Consider the following 19,128-nt stretch of genomic DNA (forward strand, 5'->3'; position numbering starts at 1 on the left):
CAAATCTACGGAAAAAATTCTGTTAATTTTGTAATTAAATTAATACTTAAGTCAGCGAATATCGCACAGACTAGCACTTCGAACAAATATTGGAAGAAGCCGCTAATATGGCTCAACTTCCTAAATTAGGAACAATGTTTCCCCACTAAGTATGAGTCATGCAAACCAAGACAATTTGAATATGAACACATTGATAAAGCCTTAAAAGATCCCAAAATTAAATATGAAGTAGATTTTTTTCGAATCTTGGATCAAACTCTTACTTTCTTAAACGAGAGTTTTGAGGATAAAAAATGTTTTGCAGATGTGTTTGAATTTTTAAGCTGTCAATTGTTTAATAGATTAGATTAAAAAATAAATACAGATGTTAACAGTAGGCAATCGAACATCGGCTGAATCGATTTATTCAACGAAATTAGAGCTTTGAAATTTAATTTTTCATAAGAAATGGCACATACCTAATGATTTAATGTTAACGTTTCCAAATATGTCAATCACATTATGATTTTTTCTATCAATGCCGGTCTCTGTTGCATCTGGTAAAAGATCATTTTCAAAATTAAAAATAATACAAAATTATTTAAGGTTAACTATGTGCCAATAAAGACTCATTAAGTTAGCAATAGTCTCAATAGAACATACTATCTAAGAACAACGGTTCGATAACGCAAAAATTTTAGAAGACTTTGCTTCTATTAATGTTAGAAGGATCCAATTCAACTTCCATAAAATAATTCGAATCCATTCAGAATACTCCGTACCTTATATGTATTAATGTTTCTGTAATAAATAGTATTGATATTTGTTGCAATATTTAATTTGGCATTTCGGCATTTTGGGCTCTGGCACGCTGGCGCCAAAACACCCAGCGGTGGCGAACTGTGAATACAAAATTTTCACCACTCTTGTAATAAATTTTAACAGTTAAAAAGGGATGTTGAAGGGTGTTTTGTTAGTATTGGAGTCATTGACTTATAATATTATATGGACTGCAAGAAGCCACCATGATTCTATTTGTCTCTTTTTCGACACTAGCACTGCTAACAAAACTGAAAAAACGGAAAACTGGATATAAAATTGTGCGTATTCATTAAAGTAATCTTTTTAAATATTCAAAATTCAACTAATGTATGTAGATGTCACTACTCTCTATGTCGGTAAAAGCTTATCTCAATAAAAGTCAACAGATGTCACTTGACTCGATTGAACATGTATTTGTCACTGCGATTTGGAAAGCTACCGCAGCTGAAATGCATTAGAACCATGTTACTTTTAATGTTTGTATTAAAAACGCACATGGCTAGTATTCCAAATATAATAAGTCTGTACCCAACCTTGACCAAAAGAGCCAATTGTCAACAATTTTACACAAATTTCGTAATGACCCTCCTGACAAATTCTACCCAACAAATTTCTTTCTCAGAAATTGTTGAGCCGTCAAATGTAACATTAAGGTAAGTAAATTAACTGTTATTAGCATCATCCGTTTGTTATGCTTCTCATTGAAGGACAGGCAATTTGGCTAAGAAACAGTTCCTTTTTTTTGGTGTTTTTCCTCTCTCTGAAAGAATTTCATCCTACTTTTTATATTTTGAAAGACCAACAATTTTAATAAATCAATGATTGGTGTAGGTTTTAACTGTCAAGCCAAAAGATCACAGCCAAAAAAGTGACAGCTATACGAATAGCGACATAATCAAAATTAAAATGAAACCCTTTAATATGTAATGACTTAACCAAGCTTTGTGCTTAACTACTTTTTTAATTCCATTAGGACTTTCACTAATAAAATCTTTATCTTAGATCACCACTCATAATGGACACTGACCAAACCGCCTTAACTTTGTCAGCAACAGAAGGCGAAGATGATCAACAACAACAACAACAAAATGCTGGCGGTACTGAAAGTGGCCTTTCAAATGCATCCAGTGAAGTTGAAGATCTTGCAAATTTTGATCAAGGAAAAATGTATTATAAACAAATTAAAAAACAAATAGTTTTTCTTTAATAATTTTATTTAAAAAAAAGGATAAAAGCAATGACCCGCACAGCAGATCATCTTAAATCTCAAGATTTTCAAGTTTGCATAACAATAATCGAAGCACGTCAACTACCTGGCCTTAATATGGATCCTGTTGTGTGCATCCAAGTGGGTGACCAAAAAAAGTACACAAGTGTTAAGGAGAGCACTAATTGTCCTTATTTCAATGAGGTAGGATTTCTTCCTATTTTATCTACCTCCATCAAATAAGTTCAAGGATATTATAGTAAAACTGTTTATTTATTTTTTCAGTATTTTGTTTTTGACTTCCACATGCCACCGGTAATGTTATTTGATAAGATAATAACTCTTTCGGTGAGTACATAAATAGTCCTTAGAATTAACTTGATACAAAAATGTATTTAATTTCTTTTGGTAAAGTTTTATTTTTATTTCTTTTATAATTTATTTATTTGTTGTATGGAAAATGTGTGTTTAATTGTGTGTGGATGCAGGATGAGTCTGCCTTGAAAGGATTCTTCTTTTTTTTGCTGTCCTTAATCTCCTCTATGTTTTCTCTTCTACTTCAAATTATTATTATTATTTCCTTATCGTCCTTTATGTAATACATCATGCAAGAACCAGAGAGAATTATATTTACGGCAATATAATTACTTCATCATCCTGGGAACTAAGGAGTTGATGATGTTTTGTTGTATGTATGTACAATTACATATCTCTAAATAGATATAAAGATGAGAAGACAGTGTAAAAGAGTAAATTAAGCGTAACTAAGTAATTGACCATTGAAAAGTGCTTAGATAAATCATTTTCACAGTGTATGCATGGAGGAGAAGTGAAGGAAACATTCTGTAAATAAGAAATAACACAACAGAGCTGTCGACTGCGTTGTGTGGTACACTTATGATATTGTCACTACTTTCATACTTCCTAAAAAGTGTCTTTTAAGCTAAGAGCCCCAAAGTTTCAACACATTCTATAGCTTCTCAAGCTCTCTTCTCTTATATGGTTAAATAATATTAATAATATATAACATCTTTTTGTGACAAAAACATTGATATTGAATTTTATAAAACTGTGAGTAAAGCAAAAGATCTATCTTTCTTTTTAATATTTTTAAAATATATTTTGGTTTGCTGTGTTCAAAAAAAAAAAATATTGGGATTGTGCTTAAGATTAATTAAATTTCAAGTTTTTAAAATAAGTAAAATGCGAAAAAAACAAGAAAAGGGTAAATAGTAAAAAACTCTTTTGAATTATCAAAGTTTTTTAAATGAAAAATCAAAAAATGTTTAGAAGTTTCTCTTCCAAAACAAAAAATCAAATAAAAATGATAATAAAGACAAATGGTTCATATTCCAAGAACTCACAATAGTATTCTTTAAACGATTTCTGAAATGACCCAAAAAGGAAGACATATTTAGATACATTTTGGTGTATCTTTTGATTGTCTAAGAAATTGTAAGAGCTTCTTCTCTAAATGCTAAAACAAACCTTAAAGACCCCAAAAACAACCACAAAAGTCATTGTCCGTAACCATTGTGTGATGATTAGTGTGCAGGACTTTCATGCCAGAGGTCTTGGCTTCAATACCTGTATGTGCCTTTTAATGTTTTTTCACGGGTATTGTCTTTTTCGAAGAATTGAAAAATCTTCAAAGAAGTAATTCTTGTCTTGAAAAGTGCTTTCTCAAATCAACCTTTCGGATTCAGCTTAAAACTGTTGGCCCCTCCATCCCTGGCAACATTACTCGCACACATGAATTTCGTTCTAAATTTCATCATGTTTTTAATCCTTGAAAATTCATTTTCTTAATGTTTTTTGAGTTTAAGAGGTCGGACCAGTGTATTTTTTGCAAAACAAAGTATTTGTTATCTTTTTTTGAAAACGTATGTGTACGAGTATATTTTCAAGAATTGTCTGTAAAATCCAGAATAGCTAGTCCAATACTCTCCGATTGGCGGTTTTTACGTGAATAAATTATGGATTCGTTTTTCAAAAAAAAATTCATTGAGTAATTTTTTCCGAAACAGTTATTTAAAGAAATATTTCGCTTACCAGGAAAATATGGAATGAATAGAAAGTTCTTAAATTTCTTACCTGGTAGAAATTAGAAATTCTAACTATTGCTTAAAGAAGACTAAGCTCTTATTATACTATGATTATTATCAAAACGGCGCACTACAGCGCTAATTGGATCTTAGGCTAGGTTGCCTTGAGATCGCCATTTCTACCTACTATGATTTCACACAAAAAACAACAAACCTTCAGCACCATTTTTGTATTGGTTTTGGATGCATAAAAATAAGCTTAAGATAAGGAAACAAAGATCTTCTAATAAACTTACAATCCGGGGCGGACCTGGTCCTCAACCACCATGTGTCTCCAGCCAACTCGGTCCCTAGCTAGCTGTCTCTAGTTTGGCACGCCAAGTTGGTTGAGGTCTTCACCCACCTACGTGCCCCACCAGAGTCGCGGTCTTCCTATACTGCATCGTGCCTCGGGATTGTATTTGAAGACCTTCCGGGCTGGAGCGATGATGTTCATTCGCTCTGCATGACCTAACCATCTAAGCCGTTGGATTTTAAATCTGTTAATAAGGTCAGTGTCGCTGTACAGCCCGTACAGTTCGTCGTTATATCTTCTCCTCCATCTATGAGTACGGGACCAGACAAAGTCCTTAACTACCTCAAAGTTATAGCTGTCCATGGTGACGTTTTGTCCAAGACGTCGTAGTTCAGTGTCCTTTTTTGATTACTTGGTCTTGCTCTCATTGACCACTAAACCCATCTTCTTCGCTTCTGTCGCAATTCTCAAAAACGCTCCACTGACATCACGCTTTGATCTTCCAATTATGTCAGTATCATCTACGTATCCGAGTAATTAGATGGACCATTGGAAGATTGTGCCCTTAGTGTTGACGGTTGAATTTTGCACAATGCTTTCCAGAACGATGTTAAAGAAGTCGCAAGACAGTGCATCGCCTTGTCTAAAACCTTTTTTTACGACAAATGCATCGGTAAGATCTTTTCCGGCCTTGATAGAGAAGCGTGCATTCTCCATCGTCCTTCTGCACGACTTTAAAATCAATAAAGAGAGGGTGGGTGTCGATTTGAAGCTGATGGGTTTTTTCCAAGATCTGCCGTATGTGAAAATTTGGTCGATAGTGGACGTTCCTGGTCTGAAGCCACATTCATTCCAATCATCGGCATGCTTTCTTCCGACCATATCTTACAGATTAGTTGGTGCATCCTTCTAACCAACTTATCTCTAGCTGCTTTAAAGAGCTCGGCATTCATCCGCAACAGCGGCTTTATTAGACTTCAGCTAGATATGGCCATCTTTACTTCGACTAAGTCGGGAGGACGGGATTGTTGGATTTCGTCGTCTATGTTGAATGGATCATCCTGCCTGACAGCGGAATTCGGTTCGTCATCTTCTAATTAAGCCTTATGAAAGTATCGAAGGCTAGTTTCATTTAGCTTAAACCTATTTTCCAGTTTAAAACCTTAAATGAATAAGCATAAAAAAGCTTAAGCTATAGCTATTGGCAAACCTTTCATTAAACTTTGATCTTCAATTTTTAAAAGGTCAATTATAAACTTAATTATTTTTTTATAGAATCGATACCTTTTATTTAAATAGTCGTCATCTTTTTTAAAGGGGTCGATAAGGGTTAAAGAGAGCTTTCATTTTCTGTTCGGTGGTAGTAATATATATATAATTATAAGGAAATATCACAATATTGATCGTTGATTCAGTCTATTGACATTTTAATTTTGGTTGTCTCGCAACCTCATTTTCCAAATTAGATTTTTTATTTGACGTTACATAGTGTTAAAAACAGCTTATAAGTTCTGTCGTTTTTAGCTATTGTTTTGAAATGGGTTTAAATTGTATATGAAGAACATAGACTGCCGCTAAGTTTAACAAAGACAAAATCAGAACTTATCACAGCCCAATATATCTAGTCTTAGATTTTAGTTAAAGCTATGATTAGCTAACTTTTTCTTCTTATAAAAAAATCTTGACTTAAATTTTTTATTTTAAAAGACCCAGAGTCAGACTTATTTAACTGGATTACTAATTAGGTTGCTTTTTGAGAGTAAATGAATTTTGTTCTGCCTTTTTTTAAAAATGCGCTGTTCGTTTGAAAAGCAGATCAATACAAAAATGTTCTTTTTTCATCTTCAAGAAACAATTCCTTTTTCCTAGAATGAAACATAAATACTTCAAAACACTATTTCCCTTTTATTTCCACGGACCATGCCTTCAAAAATTAATAACCCCAAAAACATTTCTTATGAATTTTTAATCACCAACTGCTTCTACACTGTTTTCTGGTTGGTGATGACGAGTTGTTAATATTAATTTTACTTCAAGACAATAAGTAAAATAAAGGATAGTGATAGAGTTATTTTTGTTCATAAAATGAATTTCCCTTTTCAACATTTTAAAACAATATTAAAGTTAACACTCAAAAACATGATGAAATGAAAAGTAAAATTATGAATTTTTAATACAATTTCTTCTTCGTTCATTACTTATCGTTTAAAATTATTATGAATACCAAGATATCATCGATGTGATATTTTGATATAAGACCGTAAAAGTATGAAAAGTTTGCTACCACTGATGCCTATAAAGAGGACATCGAAATAAATTTCAATAATAAATTTTGTCAGAACTCGAACTTCGATGTACATACAACCCTTAGGTTGTACGATGAAAATAATTCTTATTGAAGAATTATTATATATGTAAATCCTATAAAGGTATAAGAGAAGCAAAACCAGACTTTTCAATTTCAAATAAAAACGAAGGCTCGAACCTTTTTATTAAGTTCAGAATATAATAAAGTTAATAGGTTATGGTAGGTAGGGTATACCTACTCCAGTAGAAAGAAGGGCCACTTTTCCTATACCCGTATAATAAGTATTTGATCTCATAGAAAAAATAAAAGGCAAAGAGTTTGGGAAAGTTTTGCATATTTAATGTACTTTTTATGAGGCATCACAATCATTTTTCATTCTACTATTAGCTTCCTTTCATTACAATCATAATAATTATTCACATTTATCTCTGTTTCTTTAACGTCTGTTAGCCCGTGCGTAATGGAATGAATGTATAGACACAGAGCCTACGTTAAGAAGGAAATTTACTTTTTTTTAAAGTAAAATTCATCATATGCAGGTTAAAAATTTTATTTTGATATTTTAAAAATGAGTATTTATAAAAAGAAATCAAAGGTGATAATTTCGTTGTAGAAAGGAAGGATTGAAATAAATAATTCAAAAACGATACCAACGCGAACGGTCGCAATTTGGCTACACTTAGAATCGGTTCTGCTTACCCCTTTTATGAAATTTTCATTGACTAATTCACACACTTGAATGTACTCGAAAACTTCACAGATTTTATTTTCAAGGTCTTAAATCAGTTGTGAAATTGGTATAGACTTAATATTTGACTTGAACTTCAAATTCTAAAAGTAGACACCACCTCAATATTTTTCGATTCCAGTAGTAAAAACCATAGATCTCATACCTCATTACCGCAATACATCCACCTTGAATGTTCCACCCAGCCTCAATATCTAATAAGTAAGGTACATTTACACCGCCAGCCTAATACCAAAATCACAACAGTGACACGTTTGGGATTTCCATTTGTAATTAGCGCAAACTTAAAGGGTTTTGAATATCTTAATATTCCAGAGACACAATTAAACATTACTAAAGGAAGGAGAGCTTGGAAAGCAGATTTCGGTTTTGAATTCTTGAACATTGGAATGACTGGGAAAAACAGAGTGTGGTACGGCATTCCACATTCGTGAAGTTTGGTTAAAGAACGAATATCTGTGAGATTAACCATGATATAATCAGAGGATATATTTCTACTAAAGCCGTACTGCCGGTTGTTGAGAAACCTTTGAAGTACAACAAATTTCTAATGAGGGAGGAGGATGATTCGCCGTTTTTAAGTACAGGTTGAATAAAAACTGTTTTCCATCTACTCGGAACTCATAGATGAAAAAGCTTACTTAGTTGTTTTGCCAAAGTTAAAGAACGCCTTTTTATAACAGTAGCAGGGATAGCATCCGGGCCAGCGGATTTGTGTGTATTGAGATGTTTAAGCACTCCGGCTACTGTAAGAGTGCGAATAAAAATTGGCCATATAATATCATTTACGCACTCATTTGCTATTATTTCAAAAAACATCAGTGAAGATACGACATTCCTTGTGATTGCCCGTCTTGAAAACTGTATTAACTTAACTTTAAATTGTTCCATTTTAAGCGATGGAGTAGTTTTTAACTGTTAAATATCAAAATATGATCCTTAAGAAAATAGCACCTAATCAAATAGTTTGATATTGGTAATGAAACTTCCAATGACTTTAGACATTGGGCTTACTTTTATGTAGAACTACTTTGTAAAGCGAAAAAAACAATGAGTTTTTAAGGATGGATTTTCAAGAGTCTCATTTGTATCGTGCTCGCTTTAAAAAACGACAGTTCTGTTTGTTTACATATCAATTGCAGCCAAACCTCTTCACGTACCCTTAGAAGTGCTCTGAAAGTTAGAGCTCATATTTTGAAAAAAATAATCCAAGCTTTGTTTATCAAATTCTGGTGTAAGTCTTTGCATGATGGTATGAAAAAGTTCAATTTTTTTTGAGCAAATCCCTTTCAAGAGTATATCAGGGATCTAAAAAATTAATCTTATTGATATAGGTATTTTAGAGGGTTCCTCGAGGAAGTAAGGTGAAATTATATATTTCTTCTCATATTTGTATGTTTATCTAGAGACTTCTTGTAGAGCTAATTAAAATGATATATTACTACCTACACTTAATCTTTCTCACAGAGACTACAAGTTTCTATCTCAATTATCATAATCACCTTATTACCCTTAAGATGTTGCATCATTTGTTTTTATTGATTGACTTCATTGACACCCGCATTTAAAAAAAACAACAAATTTGATCCACTAAATTCCAATTAGGACTTATAATTTATTGCGGTTAGTGCGTAGGCATAGAAAACTCATATATATAATTTATCGCTTCTCAAAACAAAACCCTTCAGCGAATGAATAGACGACGAGTAAACCTGTTGTCTTATATTCATAAATTTCAATCGCTCACTCGTTAAAACCTCCTCAATATAAATATAGTAGTCTAACCTTCATGTCAATCATAAATGACGACCACCAAGTGGGTTTACGAGTGCCTAAAAATTGTATCAATCCTAACTGACTGACGGCTTCCCAAGAAAAAAAAGAAAAAACAAGTCATTTTTCTGTGGAACAACTTCAGCGTCCAACAGGAAATATAAGTATTCAAAGCCGACTTAGCACATCCAATCCATCAAACCATTACATTTTCTCCTTAAAAAAATCCTGGATATCCTGTTTACCTTCTGCTGCTGATACTGTTACTGCCTTTGCCACTGTCAGTTGCCACAGCCGTTGGCATCGACTTCAGCATTTTCAACCTGTAGTAGTAACAAGAAGTGAGCTTTCTTTTTCTGTTCACAATTTGTTGTTTTCCTTTTTACTTTTTTTCATCTTCTTCAGCTTCTTCTCCCACCAGACAAAGAAAATAATAAAAATGTCTGTAGTAATATCATCTGTCCACTTAAGTTACGGTATACGGGCAACAGAACGGAAGCGGACGCGGATGGCTACCATAACAGGAAGAAGGACTTTAGAAAGTTATGGTTGTTGGAAAATAAACAGGGAGTTTAATGGATGGAAAAAAAATGGTTTAGGTTACAATTTTTAAAGGACCATTGTTATGTCACCTTTAGCTATGCCTCCAACACCACCAACCTATTCTGTAGGTTCCGTCTTCCTCATAACTTAATTTTTTTGTTTCCCCATAAATGTTTTGAATTTTTTTATATTATTGTTTTGTTTTTCTTCCGTGAATAAAATCTTGAAAAACATTTTCTTTTACCTGCCTTCCCCGCCTAAAAAAAAAGAAGAACTTTTACCTGAAATATGTTTATGTAGAGATTTATTTTATTTTGTGGGTGCGTGCTAAGAAAAATTATAAAAAACAAAAGAAAAACATTAAATGTTTATTTAACTCCTTTTATGCTTGTGCGTATTGTATGTATAATGTGTATTTAGGTTATCCATTCGAGGAAATTCTTGCGTTCCGGAACAGTTGTTGGTAACTTCCGGATTGATCTCAAGACCGTCTATGATGCAAATGGTATTTCAACAAAAAAAAAAAAAACATTTTTCTCTTTCAAAAATTATATTTTCTTGTAATTTTTTAAAATGTATGTGTTTCTTAAAATTTAATGTTCTTCTCTTTGAAAACATTTGTGTATACTTTTATTTGAATGTTGTGTCTTGAATATATGAGATGATTTATTATAACTTTGTCAAATTTTTGGAATGATAATTTTGAACTTCTGTCTGTGTGTCAAATTTTTTTTTGTCCTATTTTTTTGTTTTGTTTAAATGATTTATAAGAAATTTAATATTTACAGCTGTGTAAATACTATCTTAAGACAAACAATATTTTGTAACTGCGTTTAAGAAAGTCCTTATAGGTAAGGTAACATTCCCATTCTGTTATTACTTCTTTTTCTTGTTTTCCTTCTATTTATCCTACATTTTTTGACATCATAATTAGAAGTTCAATTTTTATGAAAAGCCTGAAGCAAAGGTGGTTTTCGTTTTTGTTCTTTTGTGCAGAACAACAAAAGTCAGGAAGGGAAGGTTAGGTACTTGCCAACAGAATGAAAATAGAGATTAACGGAGGTGGAGCACATTTTTTAGATGTACTTGTACATACTTTTAAACTCAAAGACAAAAATTACATGTCTATAGATAGAGATATAAAATATGAAAACACAGAAAACAAAAGTAAAATTAATAATGTTTAGTCACAGGTAAATAGAAAAAAATGGAACCAATTCCAAATTGGATAATGGCGAGTTAAACATTTTTCTTTATTATCGCCTTAGTATATAAATACGAAAACTTAAATTTAATAAAGAAGTTCTTTATCACACTTTTATTTTATTTTATATCCATATTGTAACAGTTACTTAAAATCAGTGGTTGTAGTTCTAATTGCACAATGTCAATTTGTTCCATCAAGTGGGAAAAACGGCTCAGAAACGCTAAAAACTAAAACTTAACTTCTTTTTAAACTCCGGGCCGTGAAATAAAGCCGAGCAAAATAAGGTAAAATTTCAAGAATTGACCTTATTTAATTTGGTTTTATTTCCTTTCAACGTCATATTTTACTATAAATACAAAGAAACTTTGCACCAACTCAACCTCGCACCTACCCCAAATCCTAAATGGTGCCCAAAAAGGTACGTTCATGCCTCACTGTAAAAATAAGTTGGTCTTACTTCGCTAAATAATTTGGACTAATTTCACTTTGTCATAGAGCAACTGCTGAGATCTGGCAGTAAGGTGAATTTTTTAAGCGAAGTGACGGATCCGTGAAGCGGGTCACCCGCAGTTGCTTTTATTCAAAAACGAAAAGTAGGCGCTTTTAAAAGGTTTTCTATATTTGAAACACCAAAACATTTGTTTTTAATTTTGTTCTGAAAAAAATATAGTCAAAACACAATTTCCAAATAATATCCCTTCGCTACCTAACGAAACCAAAACTAACCCAACCTACACCTTACCCAAGAAATTAAAAGTTTACTATTTCTCTTTAAGAAGCCTTACTTCACCGAGTTCTTGACAAAATTGAAAACTTAATCATTTCCAAAGAAAAAAATTTCTTATATACTTTTTTTCAGTACGAAAATTCGTTCATGTTGATTCTCATCAATTGGTGTCACCATTATGGAAAGTAAAATTTATACTGTGCTGTTGATTTAGTATTGAACCAGTGGGATTTATTGATGAGGGATTATGTAAAAGAGAATTTCGTGATTCGGGATTTCGTACCCAAACCGAAAAAACACATATGTGCCTGCCTAGGTAAATTAAAGGCTTGATAACATAAAAATGGCTAGCCTATCGAATATTTTTAATTTGACCATTTTTTACAAATTTTATTGAATTGGTTTACACAAAAATTTAAATAGTGGAACATTTTCAAGTATATTTTTCTAACTTTTACACCATCACACTTCCATTAAACATTAATTTTAGAATTTCCTAAGCAATAATAGAATATGTTTATTCATTTTTATATTGCACAAACTTTAGTATACTTACTGCAAGAAAGTAAGAAATAATATTTCGTTAAAGCCTCTGAAACCAAAAAAAAAACAAAAAACGTGTAACTATGGCCTTGAGAATCATAAAAAGTCATACATAACTTAAAGTTGATTACTCTCAATCAACAAATTAAAGGTAAACTGAGGTGTTTTCAAAATCAGTGTGCTTAATTGTTGTCTTTTTTGTGTGCAAAATTGCCTCGTTTATCATAATTTTCGTGACCTTTTATACCAACAACAAAATCGCAACACAAACACCACCTTTATACTTTTTAAATATTATATATAGACATGCCCTTTAGTTATGAGACATGTCGTGTAAAAAGTATACAAAAAAAGTCTAACTAACATATTCTAGGGAATTTCAAATCTGCATGACTGCATGCCGCAATGTCATCATAATAAAAAAGAAAACAAAAACAAAATCTTAAATTCTTTTTTTTTTCCTCTCGTTTCATAAAAACTCATACCTATTATAAAGACCGACAGCTATATTATGACTCCCACTTCCCACACAACCAACAAGAGTAAAAATTCTCCAGACCAGACTTATTGCTATTCAGATCACAAAGATAAAAGTCCTCTTTTTTAGCCTCAAAATATTATTACAAAATCCATTATTATGCTCGTTCACATCGTATACGTGTATGTGTGTAGGCTGGTTACGATTCTACGAAACGAAAAGTTGAAAACCAAACTGAGGCATGTTTTCATTATTCTAATTAAATTTTGAAATGTCTGTTTCCTTAACTTATTTCATTGTCATTTTCGCCTTTGGTCATGATTTTTTAAGTTTTGCCTAAAGCGGTCCAAAAACATACACAATACAAAAAAGTTTTCCAAACATGTTTGAAAACCTTTAACTTTTTGACTACTATACATATGTAATTTAAAAATGATGTAAAATATGAAAAAGATTGACAAGACTTGTCATGTTTTTGGAAACCTTTTGTGAATCTTAAAAACTGAAATTAAACTAGTAAAAAACTGTATTAAAAAATGGCTTTATGCATAAGAAATTGTTCGGAACCTCAATATCTTGTAAACAATTTCCATTTGTGGCATTTCATTACATTCTGCCAACTATGCAACCACAATTACAATATTAAATTTTAAGATTACTGTTTTCATTGTCGCTGATAAAATGTGCGTTTACAGACTCTGAAACCTAAAAAAAGTATTGGGGTAGGTCCTTTATTAGGGTATACAAAATATGCTCCTTCTTCGTTATCCTTATCTCATAATGTTTTTTTGTATCATCGTCTGAAGACGCAACAGGTATTTGTATTCATTTAAACGAGTACAATGGATTACCTTGAGCTCGACTGCATACTGAATCAAATTCAGAACCCCTTGAAGCGAAGTTCATTCGCTTGAATGCAGAGAAGAATATGTGAGTGTGCTAATAGTGAAGGTGTTGAATCAGTGCCGGATCTGCTTACAAATCACTACATTTTAAGAATGGTTATGTGGTAACTTACCATATTAAGGGATTCTTAAAGAAAATTGGTAAATTTAGTTATCGTTGATGAGTATCATCTTTTGACTTTTCTTATCATGTATTGAATTTTGTTTTCATACATTTATTTGAAGGTTTAATTCAAGTTAAAATATACTTCACAACAGTGAAACGTCAAGTGAATGACATTTCTGTAGGACTCAGGTGATTTTTGGTAATTCTAAATTCTATTCCAATATTTTAGAAAACCTTAGCTCTAGAAATTTTCAATTTTTGGAACATATATCTTGTGTCATTGAGAATAAAAATAAGTTTTCTAAAAAGCATCCCAAAATAACAAGTTTATAAATAAATTGTTGAAAAAAACAACAGTGTAGGGTAAAACTTACATTGACTGTTGTCAAGTTTTTAATTTTAGAAAAACACAATATTTCAAAATTACATTTCATAAGAATTTTTAAACCAAAGATCTACTGTTTTCGACGCATAAAGTCCTACCCCAATCTTAAAAAGGTGCATGATCAAATACACTCTTCCTTATGGATAATGAATTTTCATGATGTTTTCTTTGTTTTGTGAGTGTGTGCTGTTTTTTCTTTATTTTTGTTCTTATGTTTTGTATATTTAATTAACATTAAAAAGCATTTTTTTAATAATAAATTATCTCTTAATGTATGCTGGTTTTTAAATTGTTAATTTTGTTTCTTGTTTTCTTTTATTCTCTTTGTCTTCTTTTTATTCTACTTGTTCATCTCTCTTCTTGTTGTATTCAAAATTAAATTCTTCTTTGTAAAAAATGACACAAAACAAACAAAAATATTTAATGGAACATGTAAGGTATTACAAAGTAGAAGTGTCCTTCGGCCTAATAAAATGATTGGCACATTTAAAATAGATGTAGCGACAATATGGGCACACAGAGGTAAGGAGGTGTTAAATTTTATTTATTCATCTTTTTTTTGTCAATTTTAAATTTGGTGCAGTTGAAGTTGGTTGTTTATAAATGTTCATATCCTTGAAAACTTTTGCCAAACTCTATCAAATCCAAAAAAATGTATTCTTTTATATGTGCTATTTTTCTGGGGTAAAAAGTAAAAATTGCACACAATTTATGTTTGAAATCGTCAATACAATATAAATGCGATGTTTTTGCAATCTTTTTCTTATATTTTTATATTCTTTTCTCGTTTATATTTTAAATAAAAAATATACATAAATAAAAGATTGGATCCTTATCTTGTATGATGAACAACTTGATGGGTACTAAAAATGAAAGTATACTAAAGAAATATTTATTTTGAAGTAAAAATCTGAAGTTGGCTATGTGAAGATGGTATATAAAAAATAAACTTTTTTTCTGATTGAATGAACAAAAAAATAAGAACAGTAAAAAAGTAAACGATTAAAACAAAGAATATGAAAAACCACGTATACGCCCAGGTGTATTTTTTTTTCAAGGACTTTCTATGGTTATTTTTTACTAAAGAAATGTATTACTTTTGGTTGGAAAATTAATGATATAGACTTATGTAAATAATTTTTTTAAATTTATTATAAAATTATTATACCATTGAATAATCAAAAATAGAAAGCGAAACTTAGGTACCATAATGTGGTAATTCAATCTAAGAGGAGTTAGAGAAGCTTTAAATAGTATTTAGGATGTTTATGTCCGAAAAGCCCGTTTTGACTTTTTTGGTTGCAAAAATCATATCTCCTAAACGAATACATTTATTGCTTTAATTTTTTTTTTAACTTGAAGGAAATTTCCAAGGCTATAAAAATTGTGACTCTTAAAACAAAACGTTTACATTGTGTTTCAGAAATGTGTGTTAAAATAAAAAGTTTTAACAAAGGTGGTAAGCATAGCAATATTTTTTTTTTCATTTCCTAGTATTCAAGAATACATAATGTATTTTGGTGATATATCAAAAGTAAAACAGTGTAAAAAGAAATAAAGACAAAACAAATTAATATATAAACACTAAATTTCTTGAAAACTATCTCATTATTTCTGGAGAGTATCGTTCTTTCAGAGCTTTTTGGTTTCTCACATGCCTTAAGGAAGAAATAAGTGGATCCGAAGAGGTTGCAAGCATGTTAAAAAGGTCCTAATTCTGCCGAATACTTGAAACTTTACACTTTTTTAACAAATTTGCAGAAATGTTGATTTTTTCTGTTTTTGTAGAAATTTCATTATTTGCGTTTCACTAAAACGTTTTTTTTGTTGTAGTTTACAAATACAAATTTGTAAAATAAATTTTTTTGTAAGTATTTACAATTTTGTGCAGTTAATGAAAATTTCTTACAATAGAAAGATGATGTGTAGATTTCATTACAATTTGTAATTTGCAATAAAGATATTTTCTCCCAGTTTAAGAATGTCGTTACGTCGTCGCAGGCATAGTACCACCGATAGTGTTTCAAGTGACCATTTCGTGCAACATATACGTAGACGAAGAAAAATGTTTCAACCGCGTATAAATTTTGAAATTTCTGATACTTTTACACCACAAATTTCGCTTGGAATGTGTAAAGGCGGAGGAAATAATAGGACAAATTGGATCAAGCATTGACAGAAAAAAAAACTTTTTATTGACATTTTATTAAAATTCCATGGGATCTTATATTTTCAAAAATTTGTTGCCACTCTATAAACTTGGCATTGTGTGTTATAACGTTCGAAAATTTACCAAATAACACATCTTTTTTCTCACATATTAAGTTTGGAAGAAAAATTGTATGTTGTTTATTTATAGCTAACTTCTCTGTCCGCCGACTTAAAAATTTGTGAAAATAAATTGTAGTTTACAAGTCTGGAAATCAAACGGTGAAACGGTTTTTCTTTTTTTGTAATTAGAAACTACAATTTTAACTTTTTTGTGTCTCTTTTCTTACAAATTTATTGGATTGAATTTTGTAGTTTGTGAAACAGAAAATCAGTTTACAAATTTGTAATTGTAGTTTACAATTACAAATTTGTGATTGTAATTGTAATTTGGTGAAATAGACCACTGATATCGATATTTCTTGTAGTCTTTATTTTTGCATTCCTAGGCTTCTTCTGACAGTTCTCCCAGTGGTAGTGTTTGTGTTTGTTTTCAATGATATTTTGACTATGAACCAATATTTTGTATGACTAGTTTTTCAGGATACTTTTGTTTTAAAAGCTCTGCCGTTTTCTTAGTATACTCCCCAAATTTAACTGCATTCACTACTTCTCTGCAATTCAAAACGTTCAATATTACTTTGAGCCTCATTATAACATCTCCATTGACTCCGATTATTCGAGCGGTTGCTTCTGATTTAAAACAAAATCTTCTTGCAGTATTTCCGTCATTAGTGTTTCCAAACCCTCTCCAAAACAATTTTGTGCAGCGAAAAATAAAGTTTTTCACATCTGGTAAAATTTTGAGAAAAACCAAATTGAAAAGTTGTTTTTTAAAAAAATAAAAAACAAAAAAACATTACTCAAAGTTGGTAAAAATTGAATTTCGACTCAAATATTTTTTTCAAAATTTTATGGCTTCCAATTATAAGAAATATTGTTTTCAACATTCAGTAAAATTTTGAGAAAAATCGAATTGACAGTTTTCTTAGAAAAATTAAAAACCTAAAAAAAAAATTAAATTTTCCACTTGAGACATTGGCTTTAAAATAATTGTATTTTTAAAAAATATTGTTCTCAAAATTGAGTACCTACCATTTTGAGAAAGACCGAATTGACAGTCTCCTTTTTACAAAAAATTAGAAACCTAAAAAAAAATTAACAAAAGTAGGTAAAAATTGATTTTCGACTTAAATATCTTTTCAAAACTTTGAGAAATATTGTTTTTAACAGTGTGGGTCGCACCCAGCCTGTTTTTTTTTTTTGTTTCAAATAACCCCAAATCAAAGATCTAACCGAATTCAACTGTACCAAATTTATATTATGTTTGGTGTTTTATTCTATGAGTGTTTTTCTTTATCTCTGTCTATTGTTCACCTATTTCACCTTTTTCTCAAATAGATATGTAATATTTTTGATGTTGGAAAAAGATGTCGAATTAAGAAAAAAGTATTTGCGTCATTTGTTAAACTTACTGTACAAAAACAACAATAAACATTACTTATAGGAATTTCACTTGTATTTATTTTAAAAGCTACTGAATGTTAATTTTATAGGTATAGTAATGCTTCAATTAGCTTATTTTATGCGTAAAAATGTGTTTATATAGGTAATGAAGTATAGCTACCTAAATATGCATGATTAGATTACATATTTTATATTTATTAAAAAAAAAAGCTTAAAACACTAAATCTTTTTTATGTCACCTTCCCTTTGAATCATTGATATTTATATGGGTATTCAAAATGAATCAAGTTAAATGATTTTATGGTCAATTAGGTGGTAATTAAAATATTCCGGGAGCGTTTCCTTCTAAAATATAATTATTATTATATGAAAGTGTCAATTTAATTACTAAGGCAGCACATCGTTTAAATATACCATAAATTTACATATATCACTGATTTGTATGACAAAATGTGGTTGTTTGTTTTATGTCAAAACTTTAAACCAAAGTTTCAACTTTCATCGATATTGAATTGATTTAATACAATTATTATGAATTAATTGATGAAACTACACTCCGTATAATTCACTACAAAAAAAATATGTGGTCATGGATATAGTTAAAGTTAGTGATTAAATAAATCTGTACGATGATTCCCGCCTTAATTAAATAAAATCCACTGAGTTTTATCCATAACTTATGCATATCGCTGTAATAGCTTCAACTTTTTCAATATTTTCAAATGTTCTTTTATTTAATTTCTAATTTTAAATCAATCTACAACGATTCATGTAAATATAATAAATTCAACATTTATTCAGGTAAATTTAAACTAGCAAATTCATTTATCTCTCATTTAAAACTGATTTTCAATTTTACTGCACGATCTGTTGTTCTCTTCATCTTAAATTTTTACTAAATTTCTCTTAAATTTGCAATAACAATTGACTTACTCTTAAATCACATAATTTTTCTCTTAAAAGACCATCAATTCTACCATAAATGGGCTTTACTTTCTGATCCGGATGATTTCTATAGTGGACCAAAAGGCTATTTAAAATGTGATATTGGAATAATAGGAAAAGGTGATACAGTTAAGGTGCCTCAGAAATCCGAAAAGGATCCCGATGATATTGAAGCGTAAGAGTGAATCTTCCTCTGAATCTCTTTTAACTTTCTCTTATATTTACATTGTTTGTTGTTTATTTTAGAAATCTCCTTCTACCTGATGGAGTACCTATCGAAAGACAACGAGCTAAATTTATAGTAAAAATTTATCGTGCTGACGGACTGCCAAGAATGAATTCTTCAATTATGGCAAATGTCAAAAAAGCTCTTACAGGAGAATCTAAGGACTTGGTTAGCCCTTATGTTCAGGTTTCATTTGCTGGATTGATGGTTA

General features: G+C 30.7%; 1 protein-coding gene across 3 annotated transcripts in view; it reads left to right on the forward strand.

Moving 5' to 3' along the window:
• The window catches only part of LOC129944220 (otoferlin-like), a 199,237-nt gene that overhangs the window by 168,379 nt on the left and 11,730 nt on the right, over positions 1–19,128 (forward strand). For 2 of the 3 annotated variants that reach the window (XM_056053516.1, XM_056053514.1), the window contains exons 8-13: positions 1,804–1,968; positions 2,029–2,212; positions 2,294–2,356; positions 14,509–14,593; positions 18,710–18,866; positions 18,938–19,124. In XM_056053516.1, the coding sequence (XP_055909491.1) occupies positions 1,804–1,968; positions 2,029–2,212; positions 2,294–2,356; positions 14,509–14,593; positions 18,710–18,866; positions 18,938–19,124 (841 nt within the window). Of the gene's footprint in view, positions 1–1,803; positions 1,969–2,028; positions 2,213–2,293; positions 2,357–10,140; positions 10,226–14,508; positions 14,594–18,709; positions 18,867–18,937; positions 19,125–19,128 lie in introns of all 3 variants that reach the window. The other variant, XM_056053515.1, reaches the window with a different exon arrangement.

Source organism: Eupeodes corollae, chromosome 2 (assembly GCF_945859685.1).
Source record: "Eupeodes corollae chromosome 2, idEupCoro1.1, whole genome shotgun sequence".
NCBI lineage: Eukaryota > Metazoa > Arthropoda > Insecta > Diptera > Syrphidae > Eupeodes > Eupeodes corollae.